Below are 18,731 nucleotides of genomic sequence, written 5' to 3' on the forward strand. Positions count from 1 at the left end.
GCTGGTTACTAAGCCAGCTGCGCCACAGCCCGGCCCAGCTGCTAGCCAGCTGCGCCACAGCCCAGATGACCTTGGAGCTCCATGCTGATGCCTTTGCTGACATCAACAAAGTCATCCATGAAACCAGAGAGAAGGGAATGGAGAATACGGGAATGGGGGGAGGTGACAGGGGCCTGATCCATTCCCTTCTTTCCTGTGCCAATGAGTGCATGGAGAAAGCGATGGCGATGCTGGTCTGTGTAGACAAAGGATCTGGACTGGAGCTGGTTGTGTTGTTCACGCTCACCCCTAAGTACGAGGCTGATCTGTTTTTTCACCCAGCTTTCTATGTTACACACATTTTGGAACATTTGTAAGACAGGCACTTCAGTGAAGTTAACAAAAACTTACCCACTCATACACAAATGACACCCACAAGCCAAAAATAGAATCCGTTGCATAGAGGCCCCGAAGTGTCAAAACAGACAAAAATACACCATCTAATTAAAAGCTTGGGGAGCATAATTTTCATCCACCGCCTACAAGGGAGAGAGGTGGTACCTGCTGAGCGCTCATGGGTAGAAGGTATTCTTTAACAAGGACATTGCCTCCCAAAAGGGAGGGAGCATGAAGCTGCTCCTCTGATGAAGTTTTAAAGATCAGACAGGTCCTTTAGACATCTTGATCCAATGCTCTTTGGAGCCTCATAGGTCAAGCTCAACATCTTGAGTTGTGCTTCAACGAAGTAGTCACGATAATAATTACCTCCACCTCCCCATTGATACCTAAATCAGTGGCTGCTTGAGTCCTATTATATATAATGACAGAGTAAAATGGTGTTCCTAATATAAAAGAACAAATCAAGGTTTGCTTTCTGGATTTATTTTAAAGCTGTGGATCACTGAATCCATGGATGAAGATTCCATGGATATGGAGGGCCGAATGCATTCTAAAGAAATTGTTGTATGCCTCTGAGTCCAGTTCCTGGTAATTTGTGTTCTTCTTGTACTGATTCCTTCTGGGCTATTAAAGGAGCAAAATGCTAGACCTAAGATATATTACCCAATTGTTCTTTCAGTCATCAAAGTTATCAGGAGTCCAAACCAAATGTTACCAGAACATGGATAATATTTTGTCAAAGGCTTTCATGGCCAGAATCACTGGGTTAAGGTGAGTTTTCTGGGCTGTATGAGCATGTTCCAGAAGCATTCTCTCCTAATGTTTCACCCACATATATGTCAGGTATTCTCAGAGGTTGAGGCATCCTCAGAGGTTGAGACCCCACTAACCTCTGAGGATGCTTGCCATAGATGTGGGTGAAACGTCAGGAGAGAATGCTTCTGAAACATGGCCATACAGCCCGGAAAACTCACAGCAGCCCATGGATAATGTTGCCAGCCTTTGGCTAGGAGTGCTTAAGTCAAATTAACTTTTTGGAGAAGATGGAACTTTTACTGGTTTGTGTCATGTTTGTGTTTTATTATGTTTTAAAAGCATTTTAAAACTGCTTTTAATTTATGTTTTTAACATAATTATTGTTCTTCTTTTTTTAAAAAAACCTTTTATATTAATGTTTTTAAAGTCATACTTTGGCTATTAAGCTGCCTTGAATCTCGTACTGGAAGACAAGTGGGAGAAAAATGTAACAACCACAACAATAATAATATAATTGATCATCATGTTGCATTCATACATTTTTGAAAGCACTATAGAATATGGTAAATGTTTATTGCTATATGAATTGTCGTGATTAGGATTTCAGAGAACAGCCTGGCTTCACAAGAACAATGAGCCCAATAATATGAGTTTATAAAACTTTTTAATAATGCTCGTTAAATGCACAAGTTTAATTCATAAATACAGATGAACTAGTACAAAAATTAAAAAGGGAAAATTGATTTACTTAGAAATGAGCTGAATTCCAATGGCCACCTCTTGTGAAATTAAACGGGTTGATATCAGTGCAGTCAGAACCATTTTAAGAATACTAATACTAATCTAGCAATTCAGCCTAGGTAGATGCACTATTTCTCTACCCCATTGGCATCCCCTCGTGAGGAACTAAATAAATCTTTGGTACTGTAATAAAATATACCAAAACCTCCAATAAATCAGTATGGAGAGGAAACGACACCAACTGAATGCTGAACATTTTCACATTCATGCTTTAAAGTGTAATGGACTTTTTTCTACATTGAAAAAATGTACTTAAGGCGCCATGATAGCTTGCAACTACACACAGTTGTATTGCATTTTACAATAAAACTACAATGCACTTGATATTGGCTTCAATGGGATATGATCAGAATGAGTTGGTGGATAGGAAAGATCTGTTTTATAACAAGTGTGCTAAAAGTATGCAGGTAAAGGTTCCTATTATAAGGGAGACCACAGCAGAGATTTTTAAAGATTCGTTTTCTGAAATTTCGTAAGACCACTTTTCTTAAAATCAAAATCAGCCACTTTCAAAATAGAGAATCCATGGTTTCCTATTGAAAAATCATTCATTTTTCTTAAAAAGATTTCTAAAGTAGTCAGAAAAAAAATCAATGCTGATACAAAAAAATTACTGCTCTGTATTTGATGGGTAACTTTTACAATATAATGACCACAACTGTGGCCAGAGCTCAGTAAAGTGACTTTTTAGGCTTCAGTTCCATAGACCAAAAATAACTTATTAAACTTTCTTAGCGCAACTGTGGCCAGAGCGCAGAAAAAAGTTACTTTTCATAGTTGAAAAAGAACTTTCTTGAGCTTCCTTTGCGCAACTGTGGCTAAAGCTAAAAAAAAGTGACTTTTCAGACTATAATTCCATAGTTGAAAAATAACCTCCCTGAGCTTTAACTGCAACAGCTCAAGTACTGCTATGATACCAGAAATTACAATGGATCACCAACTGAAATTTTACCATATTTCTTCAACTCTATGACACACTTCCCTCACTATAAACATCTCTAAAAATGGGGTGCATCTTGGAATCGTGGATGCTTCTTTGTATATATAAATAAAGCATTTTTCTGTTGTTGGAAATGAAATGAGTGGGCATCTTTCAACGGGTGGCATCTTAGAAGAGAAGGAATATGGTATTTGTGCACAACCTGGTTTGGTTTGCAGTTTGGCCAATGGTTACACTCACCCCGATTGTGGGCCCCCATCAAGTGTATCCCAAATCAATGCCTGTTGAAGGGTTTCTGTCTTGAGAATAAGTTAAAACAGAAATATATTCAGGGTTCACAGGCTCTGCCCAGTGATTTTAACTTACAGTAGGGGCATTATCAGTGCATAAGTGGGGCATGACTGAAGGCAACCTGGACAGCCCCACTGCTGTGCAAGCTCCATTCATTCCCATGGAGGCTGAGCAGGGTTTCTGTTAATGCATACTACAACAGTGCAAATTTCAAAGAGAGTAGATCTTTGCTTGACAGGAATGTCTCAAAGCAAACAATACGAAGCAGAAAAGCAAACCATGGGTCAACAAAGCCATTCACTCCTGAGGTGCAGTGAATCTTTAAAAATGGAGCATATATCATGCCTGTGCACATCTGCCTTAAAAACTACATACAGCAAAATACTTAACCACAAAGTCCTCTACCATCAAAGGAAAGCAATAATTAAATAGGAGAGGCTTTTTTGCATTGAGAAGTCAAAATAAACCTCACGATCAGAAACAGAGGTGCGATTCTCCTTGCTTTTTGGGTAAAACAGTGGCTCAAGAGGAATAGAAAAAGATCTAAAATGAAACGGTGATTGCGGTGCTTCTGTCCATTTTCCCATTACGTTGATCTTGAAAAAAGAAGAAAAATTACAATGTATGAGTTCAGTCCTGTTAATGTCTCCCACGTCCACCTTCGAAGGCATGATGTTCTTTGTGAGCTGAAAAAGACAAGACACCACATAAGTATGTAGTACATTTTAGTGACGAAGTCGTACGGCTTTTGCGGTCTATTTATACAGAGTGCAAAGCAGCACTTACGTTTGTAAAAAACGGCTTTAAAAGACATGTGTGGCAGAAGTTCATAGATCTTTTCTAAAACCGTCGCTTCGCTCGCTAGCGATGCATTGACATTCCAGACTTGGACGACATCTTCCCGGTCCCGAACACTGACACTAACCCCTATTACTTCATCACCTGTGAAGAAGGAGCATCATCATCATCATCATCATCATCAAGTTATTAGAATGTACTTGAGACTCTTAATCATCACTCTCCAATTAAAAGAAGAACACATTAAACGAGTCAAGAAAACTTGGCTACACGGCATGTTGAAAAGGAAAGAGTACTGTATGTCCTTTTTAAATTCAGTCATTACAAATTCTAATTCACTCCTGCTACTGGAAACCAATTAGCCACTGCAAGATACATATCTGCTTTAGCAGTAGAGTTAATTGCTAGAGAACTCAGAGATTATCACTCAATTGAAACTTTGTGGCTGTAGGCTTGTTTATGGCAAGCATGAGATATAGAGTTATGAAAGAAAGTACTCCAATGCTGTAGGGTTTTTACAAAGAGTGGAAGGAGGAGCAATGGGCATTCAGACAAGTTTTATTACCAGAGCCACACCATGATGCAATTCTCCCTACAGTTTGCAAACAGGCATTAGGAAAGCATTTCTTTTTTGCTTTCCAAACTGAGAGTGCTCTCTTATTCTTTATTTGTTTTGACTTGGCTAAGGAGACATGCTCCCTTTTAGCAGCAGGTGGATATTGAATCTTTCCCCTGCACTGACCAACAATGGCGCAAGATCCAATCTCCCAGAGGTCATTTCCCCCATTTTTTCCTTTGCACAGGTCTATTCTAACTATGATTCCACATTGTGCCTATCAAATTCAGACAAAGTAAGTATGGCTAATAGGGTTTGGGTGCATCTACAGTGTAGAATGAATTCAGTTTGACACCACTTTAGCTGCCATGGATCAAGGCATGGAATCAAGGAGTTGTATTTTGGTGAGGTACTGGCACCAGAGTCCTCGGTGGTGCAGCGGATGAAACCGCTGAGCTGCTGAACTTGCTGACTGAAAGGTCGGCAGTTCAAATCCGGGGAGTGGGATCAGCTCCCGCTGTTAACCCTAGCTTCTTCTCACCTAACAGTTCGAAAACATGAAAATGTGAGTAGATCAATAGGTACCACTTCTGCGAGAAAGTAACGGCGCTTCATGAAGTCATGCCAGCCACATGACCTTGGAGGTGACTACGGACAATGCTGGCTCTTCGGCTTAGAAATGGAGATGAGCACCAACCCCCAGAGTCGGACACGACTAGACTTAATGTTAGGGGAGAACCTTTACCTTTACCTTACCGGAACTATTTGCCCAAAAAAGTCCAAAGACCTTATAAAACAACTTGCTGTGTTTTCATTGCCCTGTGCTATAGCACTTAATACCATGTCAAACTACATTGATTCTACAATGTAGAAACTGTAGCTGAATCCTCTATGTCGTACCACTGGTTCAGGCACTGAAATTCTTTTCTGAAAAACCAGTTATTTTTTCTCCTGGGTTGCAGAGGTTCCTTCAACAAAGTTTGAGTATCAGGAGTAAGCAAAGAGATGATTAACCTTGGGTCCTTTCACACCATGCAAATATAGCGCTATGTCATGGCAATATTCTACAGAATCTTGGGATTCGTAGATTAGTGAAGGAATCAAACTCTCTGCCTTAGGATTCTAATACCTCTCCCGAAATTCCTTAGGATGTTCCAGATCAGTCAGCAAAGAGATGTCGTATTTATACTAGCTTTATATTTGAGCAAGAAATACTTTAAAAGCAAACAAATAAATAAAACAAATTCTTACCTCCTGCACAGCGGTCAGCAAACTGTTCCCCAATGGTAGCCAGCAACAGTTCTTTCCAAACGGAAGCCTACCAAAGACAGGAAAAATTAAGAAATTGCTCTTTTAAAACAAACAAAAGGAGAAGATGGCATTTGCACTTTGAAATTTAATATACATTGAGAAATAGCTACTAAAGTATTCAAACTGAACATCTTAGTTTCAATTAACTGCAGAAAAGCCATCTAAACGATTGGATATTTTAACTTGAATTTCTGTGGTTTATTCAAACATAACCGTAAGTACCAGAGAAATGTCCTCTGTCCCACCGCCCAATATTTTCTTCTAAAATCCACCTTCCTAAGAACAGCCCATGAGATTCATTCTACCTACAGGAATTACTGTGGTTCTGTTTCAGAAGAGAGCAAGACAATAAAGGGCATCTACACTGTAGAATTAATCCGTTCGACACCACTTGAACTGCAGTGGCTCAGTGCTACAGAAACATGGGAGTTGTAGCTTTACAAGGCCTTTAACTTTCTCTGCCAATGAATACTGGTGACTCATCAAACTACAGCTACCAGGATTCCATAGAATTGATCCATGACAGTAAAAGCGCTGTCAAACTGCATTAATTCTACAGTGCAGTTGCACCCCAGAGACAAAATAGGTTTCTTTAGTATTATGTGCAAATCCATTATGTTCAAGACTCAAGTTTCCTATCTGCAAGAAAAACAAATCCTATTAGGCAGCCTGGTAAATAGTACACCAAAGACACAGGAAAAAAATACCTGCCTGCAGAGTGTTGCATTTCTTTTTTGGATGCGGAGGAAAGGGGGCAGGTGTTTTTATGCTTGGCTTCCACGAAATACTCCCTGCTCTCTTCTGTTAACTTGCTTACTTGATGAATACATGTCATTCCATGAAGTTGCCTTCTTGTAATTCCTGGTTGCCCATGGATACTAGCCTAGCACTTCAATACACCTGCTCTTACTATTTCTGAACCGATCTATCACTGTGTCCTTGCAGTATGGTCTTAGTGGTGGCCTATTAAATATGGAGCTCCCTTTCCCTGAAGATGCAAAGGCTTAAGCCCAAATATATGCACTTCTGGAGAGTGGAAATAGTTAAGAGTTCCACTGCTGGTAACTTTTAAAAAACTTTTCAACCAAACCCTTACGATGGTCTTCTTAAACTTTTCCACTTGAGACCCCTTTTGGCCTGAGAAATGTTTACATAATCTCAGGGATATAAAATAGGTATACAAACTAAACATTTACTGACAGTAAATCAGTATTTGCAAGGCTTGTTAAGCAGTCTAATTGACTTTTTTTATGAAGCACAGCTGAAGCATCTTCTGCAGAGTCCACTGAAGCTGTTACGTATCAAGTGGCAACTGGAATGAGAAACCCAAACTTAAAATATACATCCCTTCATATTCAATGGGGCTAGGGGCACAGGACACACACCAAAGTGGAAAAACCACAAATAAAAAGACACTACTATTTTTTTTAACCTGAAAGAATATATCTCAAGGAAACTAACTTCTCCAGCACGACTCTATGCTCAACTTCTATTGGAAGTTGAACACAGAGTCACACGGGAGGACCTACAAATCTCTGGAGTACTACTCTTTCTATCTAGATCAGAGCTTTGCAATATATGTGTCACAACATGTTTGCGTGTTAGCTGCAGGGTGTAAATTTGTTGCGCAAATGCAGAAATTTTAAAGAAATTTACATATTGTTACTCAAAAATGACAAAATCTTGAAAATGTATGTTGTTATTTTACAAATCATACATTTAAAAAAATTATAAATGACAGGTGTTCATGAGATATGTTGTATCCCCATACATTTTGTTAACATAATTTATGTATGTGTCTATACGTATTATAAGGGGTTGGTTTAACCTCTGGTATCTAGCAAAACTAAATTACTGTGTCATGAAAAGGACGTCACCAACATGAAATGTTTGGAAAGCTCTGATTTAGGTCATTCAGCACAATTCTTATAGTGAAAGATTCACATCGGAGGACCTAGAGATTCCTAGAAAGGGTATATTAACCAAATTTCTGAATGATCTAACCTGTAAAAATTAAACCCACAAAAGGGCCAACTCTACAGAGCAAGGCAACTCGGGGAGGTATTAATCTATCGGAAGAACAGACACCTGTGGCAAAACAAGACTGCTTCACCCACATGCGTTTCCCCAAATTCTATCCTGATGAACTAAAAAGAATAACTCCGAGCAGATCTTGGGAATACGTAGGAGTGTGTAAGTGGAAAGCAAAGCAAAGGAGGTACTATCCCATGAGCAGACCTTAGATCATGTAAAGTTAAATGCACTGAACATCTCCCTCTCATCTCTCCTCGTTCCTTCCTTCTTAATTTCTTTCTGTTGCTCCCACACACTGTCTCACAGCTCACAGAACAGGAAGTTTGAAGTGAGTCATCCAAAAACAACAACAAACAGCACACTATCCACAAAGTACTTTATAGTTATAATTATAAGGTACTTCATGGATAGTGTGCTGTTTATTGTTATTGAACAAGACCTGGTGATACATACCGTATTGTCTTTGGGGATCTTCATTTTCCACACACCTCCTTTGGCATTGCTTTCTTCTTCCCTAATTTAAGAAGGAAATAGATTGCATATTTGTGTGACTGTAGGGCTACTATTACCCTATGGAAGCATCATGCAAAGAAACAGTTTGGTGCTGGGCGTATGGCACAGGAGACTAAAATCATTTAAAGATTTTAAAAAGCAGTATTTTAGATCTTCTGAAGTATGTGGTAATAGGAAGAATTTTGGGAAGGCAGAGGAGAACCGTACAGGATTTTTGGCGGCCAAAATTCTGGAACTTAGTGCCTTGTAGAGTTCTTCAGCTCCAGTCGAGACCAGCAGAGTAAATACAGTAGAGTCTCACTTATCCAACATAAACGGGCTAGAAGAACGTTGGATAAGCGAATACGTTGGATAACAAGGAGAGATTAAGGAGAAGCCTATTAAATATCAAATTAGGTTATGATTTTACAAATTAAGCACCAAAACCATTATGTTATACAACAAATTGACAGAAAAAGCAGTTCAATATGCAGTAATGCTACGTAGTAATTACTGTATTTACGAATTTAGCACCAAAATATCACGATGTATTGAAAACATTGACTACAAAAATGCGTTGGATAATCCAGAACGTTGGATAAGCAAATGTTGGATAAGTGAGACTCTACTGTACAATGAAAAAAGAAAAGGTTTGTTCATTCCATACACCAATAGAAGTTGCAAGTAATTTTAGAACAGGCTTTTTGTAGCACTGATTATCCATAGGCATTTTAGGATAAGACAATGGTGGCGCTCTGGATAAGGTAAAGGTAAAGATTTTCCCCTGACATTAAGTCTAGTCATGTCTGTCTCTGTGCTCATCTCCATTTCTAAGCCGAAGAGCCAGCGTTGTCCTTAGACACCTTGAAGATCATGTGACTGGCATGACTGCATGGAACGCCATTACCTTCCCACCTGAGCAGTACCTATTGATCTACTCAGATTTGCATGTTTTTGAACTGCTAGGTTGGCAGAAGCTGGGGCTACCAGAGGAGCTCACCCTGCTCCCTGTATTTGAACTGCTGACCTTTCAGTCAGCAAGTTCAGCAGCTTAGCAGTTTAACCTGCTGGACCACTGGTCGCTTTGGATAGGCTTTCATTTATAGCCTGGCACAAGAGGGAATTTAGCATGAATGTGGAATGCTACTAGGCGGATTCTGAAACTTATCATCCAAAAAGTAATGTTTCCAAAGCTCAGAAATGATCACGTGACAAAGTGGTCACCCCCCCCCCCCAAGAAATGTTATTGCAAGGCCACCAGCTGAGTAAACAGAATTGCTGGTTCAGTTTTAACTGGAGTATGGCCTTGTTTCGATAGCATTTGTTGCAATTGCTCATGTATTTTTTTTAAACCCTCTTTAACGAACACTTTTTTGTTTCTATAATTTATTTCTTCAGATTTAAGAATTATAGTCGGTGTCTGGAGTAATAATGTGAATATACATTACCATAGTGGCCGTCTTTCTCCACGCATTAAATGATAGCTACATCTCAGAGGCAGGTTTGTCACAGGAGGAATATTATTATAAACACTCCAAAAGATCTAGGAAGAATGATTGCATGGCTATTATTAATATTATGTTTATTTATACCCCACTTTATCTCCCCACAAGGAGACGATTAATTCATACTTAAACGTAACAATACAGAATGACCCTGTTATTTGTGGGGAATACTGTCCCAAGCATCTTATGGATACATAAAACCATGAATTACAGTGAACTCTAATAAAGGGATGGACCTCTGGCTCAGGAATATCATCCGAGTAATGCTGGAGTACTTAAAAAATTCTTAGAGATGACATATTTTGTTAGATGTGGAAAAATGAAACTGTGGACACCAATCCTGTGGTTACTGGAATCATACTGTAATGTACATAATTGGTTTGTTCCTGGACATACTTCAAAGAGTCCTTGAGTGTTAACTGTTCGTTGAAGTTTCCAAAATTACCGTGGCCATTTTGTTGCTGTGAGATTTTTGAGCTGTATGACCATGTTCCAGAAGCACTCTCTCCTGACGTTTCGCCCACATCTATGGCAGGCATCCTCAGAGGTTTCAAGGTCTGTTGGAAACTAGGCAAGTGAGGTTCATATGTATGTGTAATGTCCAGGGTGGGAGAAAGAACTCTTGTATGGTGGACAGCAAGTGTGAGTGTTGGGGGAGGTGGTGTGGGGAAGATCGGTCACTTGCTGCCCAGGGAGAAGCGCAACAGAGTTCTTGCGACCCTGGAGAGGAATAGGTGTGGTAGTCTCCAGGACAGACCCCCTGGTCTTAAGGTTCTGCTTTTGAACGCCAGATCCGTCAACGGTAAGACAGCTGTCATTCAGGATTTGATCCTGGATGAGGGGGCGGATCTGGCATGCATCACCGAGACGTGGTTGGACGAGCTGGGTGGAGTGAATCTCACCCAGCTGTGTCTACCGGGTTTTGGGGTGCATCAGCAGGCCAGGGCTGGGGGGTGGGGGAGGAGGAGTCGCGGTGATCTTTCGGCAGTCCATTGCCCTGATCAGATGCGCCGTTCCGCAATCTTCGAGGTTCGAGTGTGTCTTCTTGAAGGTGGGAGCCCGAGACAGCTTGGGGATTCTGGTGGTGTACCGTCCACCCCGCGACCCAGCAGTCTCTCTGTCTGAGCTAGCAGAAGTGGTCTCCAATTCGGCCCTGGTCTCCCAACAACTCATAGTTTTGGGAGACTTTAACATCCATGCCGAGACCACATTGACTGGTGCAGCTCAGGATTTCATGGTTGCCATGACGACCATGGGGCTGACTCAAGTTATATCTGGGCCCACACATCAGGCAGGACACACGCTGGACCTTGTCTTTATTGTGGACGATGGGACAGTCAGAGTGGAAGAGCAAAATATCCTTCCATTGTCATGGTCTGACCATCATCTGGTCTGTTTAAGTTTCGCCATGTCTTCTAACCTCCGCAGGGGTGGTGGACCCACTAAGATGGTCCGCCCCAGGAGGCTGATGGATCCGGATGGACTTCTGAGGTCTCTTGGGGATCTTCCTGTTCTGGAGATTGGCGATCCTGTCGATGTCCTGGCTGATCGCTATAATAGTGAGCTGGCTAGGGCACTTGACACGATTGCTCCCGAACGTCCCCTCTCGCTTCGTAGAGTCACGTCGACTCCTTGGTTCACTGAGGAGCTGGCTGTGATGAAGCGTGCGAGGAGGGGACTAGAGTGCATCTGGAGGAAATCTCAGGATGTGTCTGACCAAGCACGGGCTAAAGCCGCTATTAAGGCCAGGAAAGCTTTCACGACTGCCCGCATAGCGTCTGCAGCCAACAGGCCATCGGAGTTGTTCCGAGTTGTTGGGGAGCTCCTGCGGCCTCCCGAGACCCAGGGGCTTCCTGATGACTTGGCAACTCGGTGCAGCGATTTCGCGCACCATTTTGCAGGCAAAGTTGCTCAGATACGCCGTGAGTTGGACTCCAGCTTAACTGTAGTTCCAGCGGAGGTAACCGAGGTACCTGTCTGTCCGATCTTGTGGGATTCTTTCCGGCTTGTTCTTCCTGATGACGTGGAGGGGATTCTTGGGTCTGTGAGGGCGACCACCTGTGGGGTCCCGCAAGGGTCTATTCTATCCCCCATGCTATTTAACATCTACATGAAACCGCTGGGAGAGGTCATCCGGAGTTTTGGAGGGTGTTGCCATCTCTACGCAGATGACACGCAAATCCACTACTCGTTCCCATCTGACTCCAAGGAAGCCCCTCGGATGATGAACCAGTGCTTGGCAGCTGTGGCGGACTGGATGAGGAGGAACAGCTGAGGATCAATCCTGACAAGACAGAGGCCCTCCTGGTCAGTCGCGCGTCGGATCGGGGTATTGGGTGGCAACCTGTGCTGGACGGGGTCGCACTCCCCCTGAAATCACAGGTCCGCAGTTTGGGGGTCCTCCTGGACTCAGCGCTGACGCTTGAGGCTCAGGTGTCGGCGGTGGCCGGGAGGGCCTTCGCACAACTCAAACTTGTGCGCCAACTGCGACCATACCTCGTGAAGTCTGACTTGACCACGGTGGTGCATGCCTTAGTTATCTCTAGACTGGACTACTGTAATGCGCTCTACGTGGGGCTTCCCTTGAAGACGGCCCGGAAACTACAATTGGTCCAGCGCTCGGCTGCCAGGTTAATTACGGGGGCGAGTTACAGGGAGAGATCTACTCCCCTGTTCAAGGAGCTCCACTGGCTGCCTTTTATTTTCCGGTCCCAATTCAAGGTGTATACCATCACATATAAAGCCCTAAACGGTTTGGGACCCACCTACCTTCGTGACCGTATCTCCTACCACAAGCCTACACGATCCCTTCGCTCATCAGGGGAAGCTCTCCTGTCCCCACTCCCGATATCCGAGACCCGCCTTGTGGGAACAAGGGAGAGGGCCTTTTCTGCTGTGGCCCCCCGATTGTGGAATTCTCTGCCCGCAGAGATTAGGCAAGCCCCCACACTAGCAGCCTTCAAGAAAGACTTGAAAACATGGCTCTTTCGCTGCGCTTTTGAAGAGTAACCATTTTATATTTCTTTTCCGTTGCTCCCCCTAATATCTATCTTCCAGAATACCCCACTCCCTTATGACCCTGTTTGCTGTGGTTTTTATTTTTATGTCTTTCTCACCCCGAGTTTTAACTTAATGTTCATGTGGTCTGCCCTTGTTTTTATTGTCTCCTTGTTTTATTTTGTAATGGATATTACTTACTGTATTGTTTATTGTATTGTGTTGTGCTGTTCTTTTATATGCTGTTTACATTGTATTGTTTTGGGCATGGCCCCATGTAAGCCGCCCCGAGTCCCCATTGGGGAGATGGTGGCGGGGTATAAATAAAGTTTTATTATTGTTATTATTATTATTATTGCAATTGGCCACCTTGATTAGCATTTAATGGCCTTGCAGCTTCAAAGCCTGGCTGCTTCCTGCATGGGGGAATCCTTTGTTGAAAGGTGCTAGCTGGCCCTGATTGTTTCCTGTCTGGAATTCCCGTTTGAGTGTTGCTCTTAATTTACTGTCCTGATTTTAGAGTTTTTTTAAAATACTGGTAGCCAAATTTTGTTCATTTTCATGGTTTCCTCCTTTCTGTTGAAATTGCCTACATGCCTGAGGATTTCAATGGTTTCTCTGTGTAGTCTGACATAGTGGTTGTTAGAGTGGTCCAGCATTTCTGTGTTCTCAGATAATATGCTGTGTCCATGTTGGTTCATCACCTCCCAACAAAGGATTCCCCCAGGCAGGACGCAGCAGTCTTTGAAGCTGCAAGGCCATTCAATAGTAATCAAGGTGCAGCATTCACACTTGCCTCAAATAGACAAGAGTTCTTTCTCCCACCTTGGACATTCCACAGATATATAAACCCCACCTGCCTAGTTTCCAACAGACCTCACAACTTCTGAGGATGCCTGCCATAGATGTGAGTGAAACATCAGGAGAGAATGCTTCTGGAACATGGCCATACAGCCCAGAAAATGCTCAGCAACCCTATGATTCCGGCCATGAAAGCCTTCGACAACACAGTGGCCGTTTTATTTAGGGACATTAACCAATACCTAAACCTTCCATCTTATAGCATTAATCAAATGTGCTAATGAATTGGTTTTGGTTTTTTTTTTTACCTGTACAGTTTGTACTGTGTAGATCTTCTTCAAATTTGATGCACATTCAGCTGCTGTGGTGCCAGGAAGTGACCTGAAAAGTAACAGAAAGAAAGGGACCCTAACACATTTGAGAATAAAAAATATTGAGAATTCAAAAGCATTTCCCATGCTTAATACAAACAAGCACTATCAACCTTATATGGAAATGGAAAACAAATATTTAATCACACTTCTGTAGTTATCCAACTCAGAAGCCATATTTGAGAATCATGAATTTATTAAGTCTGTTTGGATTAAACACCCAGTGGAATCAGGATACATATCTAAAGGCGCTCAATAAATTAATGTTTTATTGACAAATTATTTATTTACTGAGGAATCACTCATTTATTGAACACCTTGAGATGAGTCTCCAGATTCTTCTGTGGATTTTCTTGTGTGCTCCTCATTTTTCACATCCTTCTACTAAAAATGCTGGCAGATAGAAGGGGAAAAATAATGTACAGTAAGTGAGATGCAGGCATCTCCTTTTGTTACAGAAAAATATGTAAATCCTGCCAACCTTTTACACTTCCCATTGAATTGAGTCAGATTTAGGCAGCCTAAGGTAGTAATCCTACGCACATTTACTTTCAAATAAGCCCCACTCACACAGTAAGTGCCATTGTAACTGCACAATTTCACTCAAATGCTGAACAGTGCCAGGTGTACAGAAATCCTTGGGCTAAATCCAACTGCTAATCCCAACTAAACTAGATCAATTTAATCACTGGAATTTACATAAGTGTTGATATGCATTCACCAACTGATCTCTACTTTGAAAATAGAACAACTCACAGCATTTCTATCCCTTAGCTCTACTGAACTGCAGTTAGAGAACATTTATTGTTGTTGTTGTTATCATTATTATTATTGTGATGTTGAAGGCTTCATGGCCGGAATCACTGGGTTGCTGTGAATTTTCCAGGCTGTATGGCCATGTTTCTGAAGCATTCTCTCCTGATGTTTCACCTGCATCTATGGCAGGCATCCTCAGAGGTTGTGAGCTCTGTTGGAAACTAGGCAAGTGGGGTTTATATGTATGTGGAATGTCCAGGATGGGAGAAATAACTTTTGTCTGTTGGAGGCAAGTATGAATGTTGTAACTGGCCAACTTGATTAGCATTGAATGGCTTTGCAGCTTCAAAGCCTGGCTGCTTCCTGTCTGGGGAATCCTTTGTTGGGCGGTGTTGGCTGGCCCTGATTGATTCCTGTCTGGATTTCCCCTGTTTTCAGTGTTGTTCTTTATTTACTGTCCTGATTTTAGAGTTTTTTTTAATACTGGTAGCCAGATTTTCATGGTTTCCTCCCTCCTGTTGAAATTGTCCACATGCTTGTGGATTTCAGTGGCTTCTCTGTGTAGTCGGACATGGTGGTTGTTAGAGTGGTCCAGCATTTCTTTCTCAGATAATATGCTCAAATAATATGTTTGATGAACCAACCTGGACACAGCAGGTTGCTTAGTTTCTAACAGACCTCATAACCTCTGAGGATGCCTGCCATAGATGTGGATGAAACATCAGGAGAGAATGCTTCTGGAACATGGCCATACTGCCTGGAAAACTCACAGCAATCTGTTGTTGTTGTTGTTGTTGTTATCATCTTTAGTTATACCACAACTTTCTTCCCTTGAGGACTCAAGGCAGCTAACACTCCACATTAGACAAGTTTAAAAGGTGCAATAAAAAATTAAAAACAATTAAATAGTAACAGTGTGGTAAAAACAAAATTAAAATACAGTAAGTACACTAAAATGGCCTTTAAAAGTCATATTTTTCCCAATCTCACGGTACAATATACAATAAAAAACTTAACGCTTATAAATATCCAGGGGTCATAGGTTTCTCATTGTTTATCCCTGTCAATATTCATTAACATTTTTAAGTGTTTACTTCCAACCCTGATTTTACCACATGGACTATTTGCAGGGTCATTCAGATCAAACCAAAGCTTTCCAAACATTTCATTTTGGTGACACACTACTTAGACATGCTTCATTTAGACATGCATCTTTTCGTGATACAGTAATTCAGTTTTACTAGCAAACTGGAGGTTAAACCAGCCCATTATAAGAGATGTGGGCATGTAGATAAATTATAATAATGAAATGTTTTTACAGGGACACAACATATTGCATGAAAACTTTTCACTTATATATTTAAAGATATCCAATTTATTGTTGTTATTTCATATAGATTCAAATGATTCTTGTTACATTTGCATGACGTGCTGACATACTAACATGTCGTGATACACTGGAAAGTTCTGTATTAAACAAACATAGATTAAACATATATGGATTTTTAAAAAAATGTTAAATTTCATGTTGTATTGTACTTTGATACCACTAGATGGCAACCTCCTATAAACTTTACAAGGTTCCTTATAGTGGCAGAAATCCAAGCCCAGAAGCTCACACTTGTTAAATAATGACTAGTTTATTTAGCTGTCACATTCTTTATTTCATGCAAATACTGAAAATGGAAAACTGTCAAGAGATTTTCAACCTACATTTTTCTACTAACGCTGAATGATAAGAGCACTGACGTTTACTCAGAGGCATAGATAACCCCCTTTATATTTTAAAGACTATTTCCAACTGACTCATCTGAACAACATCTTATAGGATAAATGGATATAAAAACTACTGATTTTTACAGGAACATAGGTGCACCAGTAACCTATATCAATGAGGTTACAGTTAACAGCAAAATGGGCTGGTTCACCAAGCATGAAGAGAGTAGTAGAAAAGTAAAGTCAGTGGTAGATTAGAGGCTCCAATGCCAAAGGGGCAAAAAAAAATATCTGTTGAGCTTTAATGTAACCATTCAAGATGCCAAACTGACTTCAGCACCTTGGATAGTTCCACTACATCTTGTACTAATTCTACACTGTAGAATTAATGCAGTTTGGCACCACATTAACTGCCATGGCTCAATGCTACGGAATCATGGAAGTTGCACTTTGTTTTTTATCGTGTCAGAAGCAACCTGAGAACATACTGCAAGTCACTTCTGGAGTGAGAGAATTCGCTGTCTACAGAGACGTTGCCCAGGGGACGCCCAGATGTGTTAGCTGGGAGGCTTCTCTCATGTCCCCGCAAGCTAGAGCTAGACAGATGGGAGCTCACCCTGTCGCTGGGATTCGAACCGGCAACCTCCAGGTCAGCAACCCAACCTTCAGGTCAGCAGTTCAGCCAGCACAAGGGTTTAACCCACTGCACCACCGTGGCATCAGCATTCTTTGGCAGAGAAGATTATATAAACCTTGTGAATCTACAGATACTTTGATTACACATGGCAGTTAAAATGGTGTCAAACTGTGTTAATCCTACAGTGTAGATGCACCCTAAGACCTGGAATAGATTCAGTCACCTCACTGATGTCAGATCTGATATACACCACTGAATTAAGAGATAAGGCTATTAGGCATGGGATCAATTTCTTCTGAGCTACAGAATTACTCCATGCCTACAAGTTTGCTATTACTGCTAAAGCCTATATTGTGGGAACACCTGAAACTTGTTGTAAGAATGAGCAAGTAGATTTTAAAGCACATTATATCCCCGAAGTTCTAGAGATGAACAGTACAGCACGTGGTACTAGTTGTACTTCAAAAGATACACATATCACCAGACTCCAGGTGGGGAAAAGATAATATTATCTTTCTTAACCAGAAGAGAAATGTGTACTTAAAGCAATGTCCTGGCAACCAGTTGCATAATCATTGCAACACAGTTGGAGAGATAATGCTTAAATATTCTGAACAAATACAAGGATTCTGCAACATCCCCTTCTTGAGTGTTTGCAGTAGTCAGGATTAATCATTATATTGGCTATATTTTAAAATACACAGATTCTGCAACACCCCCTTCTTGAGTATTTGCAGTAGTCAGGATTAATCATTACATTGGCTATATTTAAAAATGCAATCAGGCAAAAAACAGACCACAATTCAAACCTATAAAAAAGGATGGTTGAGGTGACTAGGCTGAATTTACCTTTCTTTTGGCAAAAAAAAAAAGCCAGTCTAGACTCAAACCCAGCTCACTGTCATATGGACATTTTGCAAAATTGAGCCTATTCTCCTCCTCCCGGGTTCCATCTTCTGTTGGCTAGCAAAATAAATTCGACACATTTGTAGATGGTAGAAACCTATCAGACTATTTTTAAGCCATTTTTTTCACAAAGATAAGTTTTTAGATATTTAAAACTACATAACTGTCTACTACAATTAAGTGACTGTTTAAAAAAAAGAAAGACAAAATGAAACACACACAAAACAAAGAAACAAAAAAGATGTACGAGCCACTCTCCATCCGATGGTTATTATCCCTTGTTAGTCTACTCCCAGAGCTATTTTTTATTTAAAGCAGGAACGGAACACATATTTGTCTCAGCATTACTATATCTCTCCAGATGAACTAAAATTGCATTAGTACATCTCCTCTGCAAATGAACTAAAATTGATTTAGCGAGCTGAAAAGAGTAGTACTGGAACTAAGGGATGCTGCAGCCTCCTGAACTATATCAGAACTATTCCTTCTGTACTAAATGTCTCACTGAGAAAGAGTTAGTAATGTGAATTCAACTTGACTGGCATTTTAAAAGGATTTAGCTGCAGAAGTAACAACAGCTTAGGTAAGAATTGTAGAAAATATAGGAAGACAGTGAACCTACTGATAGGAACTTTTTGTCTTCCCTCAAAGTAATATTACTCTAAAAGAGAAAATGGATTCATAC

At 41.0% G+C, this 18,731-nt stretch overlaps 1 protein-coding gene across 3 annotated transcripts in view; it reads right to left on the reverse strand.

Moving 5' to 3' along the window:
* Window positions 1-1,781: 1,781 nt before the first annotated feature.
* The window catches only part of eif4e3 (eukaryotic translation initiation factor 4E family member 3), a 35,710-nt gene continuing 18,760 nt past the window's right edge, over window positions 1,782-18,731 (reverse strand). For all 3 annotated transcript variants that reach the window (XM_003217822.4, XM_062969707.1, XM_008105369.3), the window contains exons 2-7: window positions 13,969-14,041; window positions 9,806-9,900; window positions 8,319-8,379; window positions 5,772-5,838; window positions 3,953-4,108; window positions 1,782-3,852 (exon numbers count right to left, since the gene is read on the reverse strand). In XM_003217822.4, the coding sequence (XP_003217870.1) occupies window positions 3,806-3,852; window positions 3,953-4,108; window positions 5,772-5,838; window positions 8,319-8,379; window positions 9,806-9,900; window positions 13,969-14,041 (499 nt within the window). In that variant the 3' untranslated portion in view covers window positions 1,782-3,805. The remainder of the gene's footprint in view (window positions 3,853-3,952; window positions 4,109-5,771; window positions 5,839-8,318; window positions 8,380-9,805; window positions 9,901-13,968; window positions 14,042-18,731) is intronic.

This window comes from Anolis carolinensis, chromosome 2 (genome assembly GCF_035594765.1).
Source record: "Anolis carolinensis isolate JA03-04 chromosome 2, rAnoCar3.1.pri, whole genome shotgun sequence".
Lineage (NCBI taxonomy): Eukaryota > Metazoa > Chordata > Lepidosauria > Squamata > Dactyloidae > Anolis > Anolis carolinensis.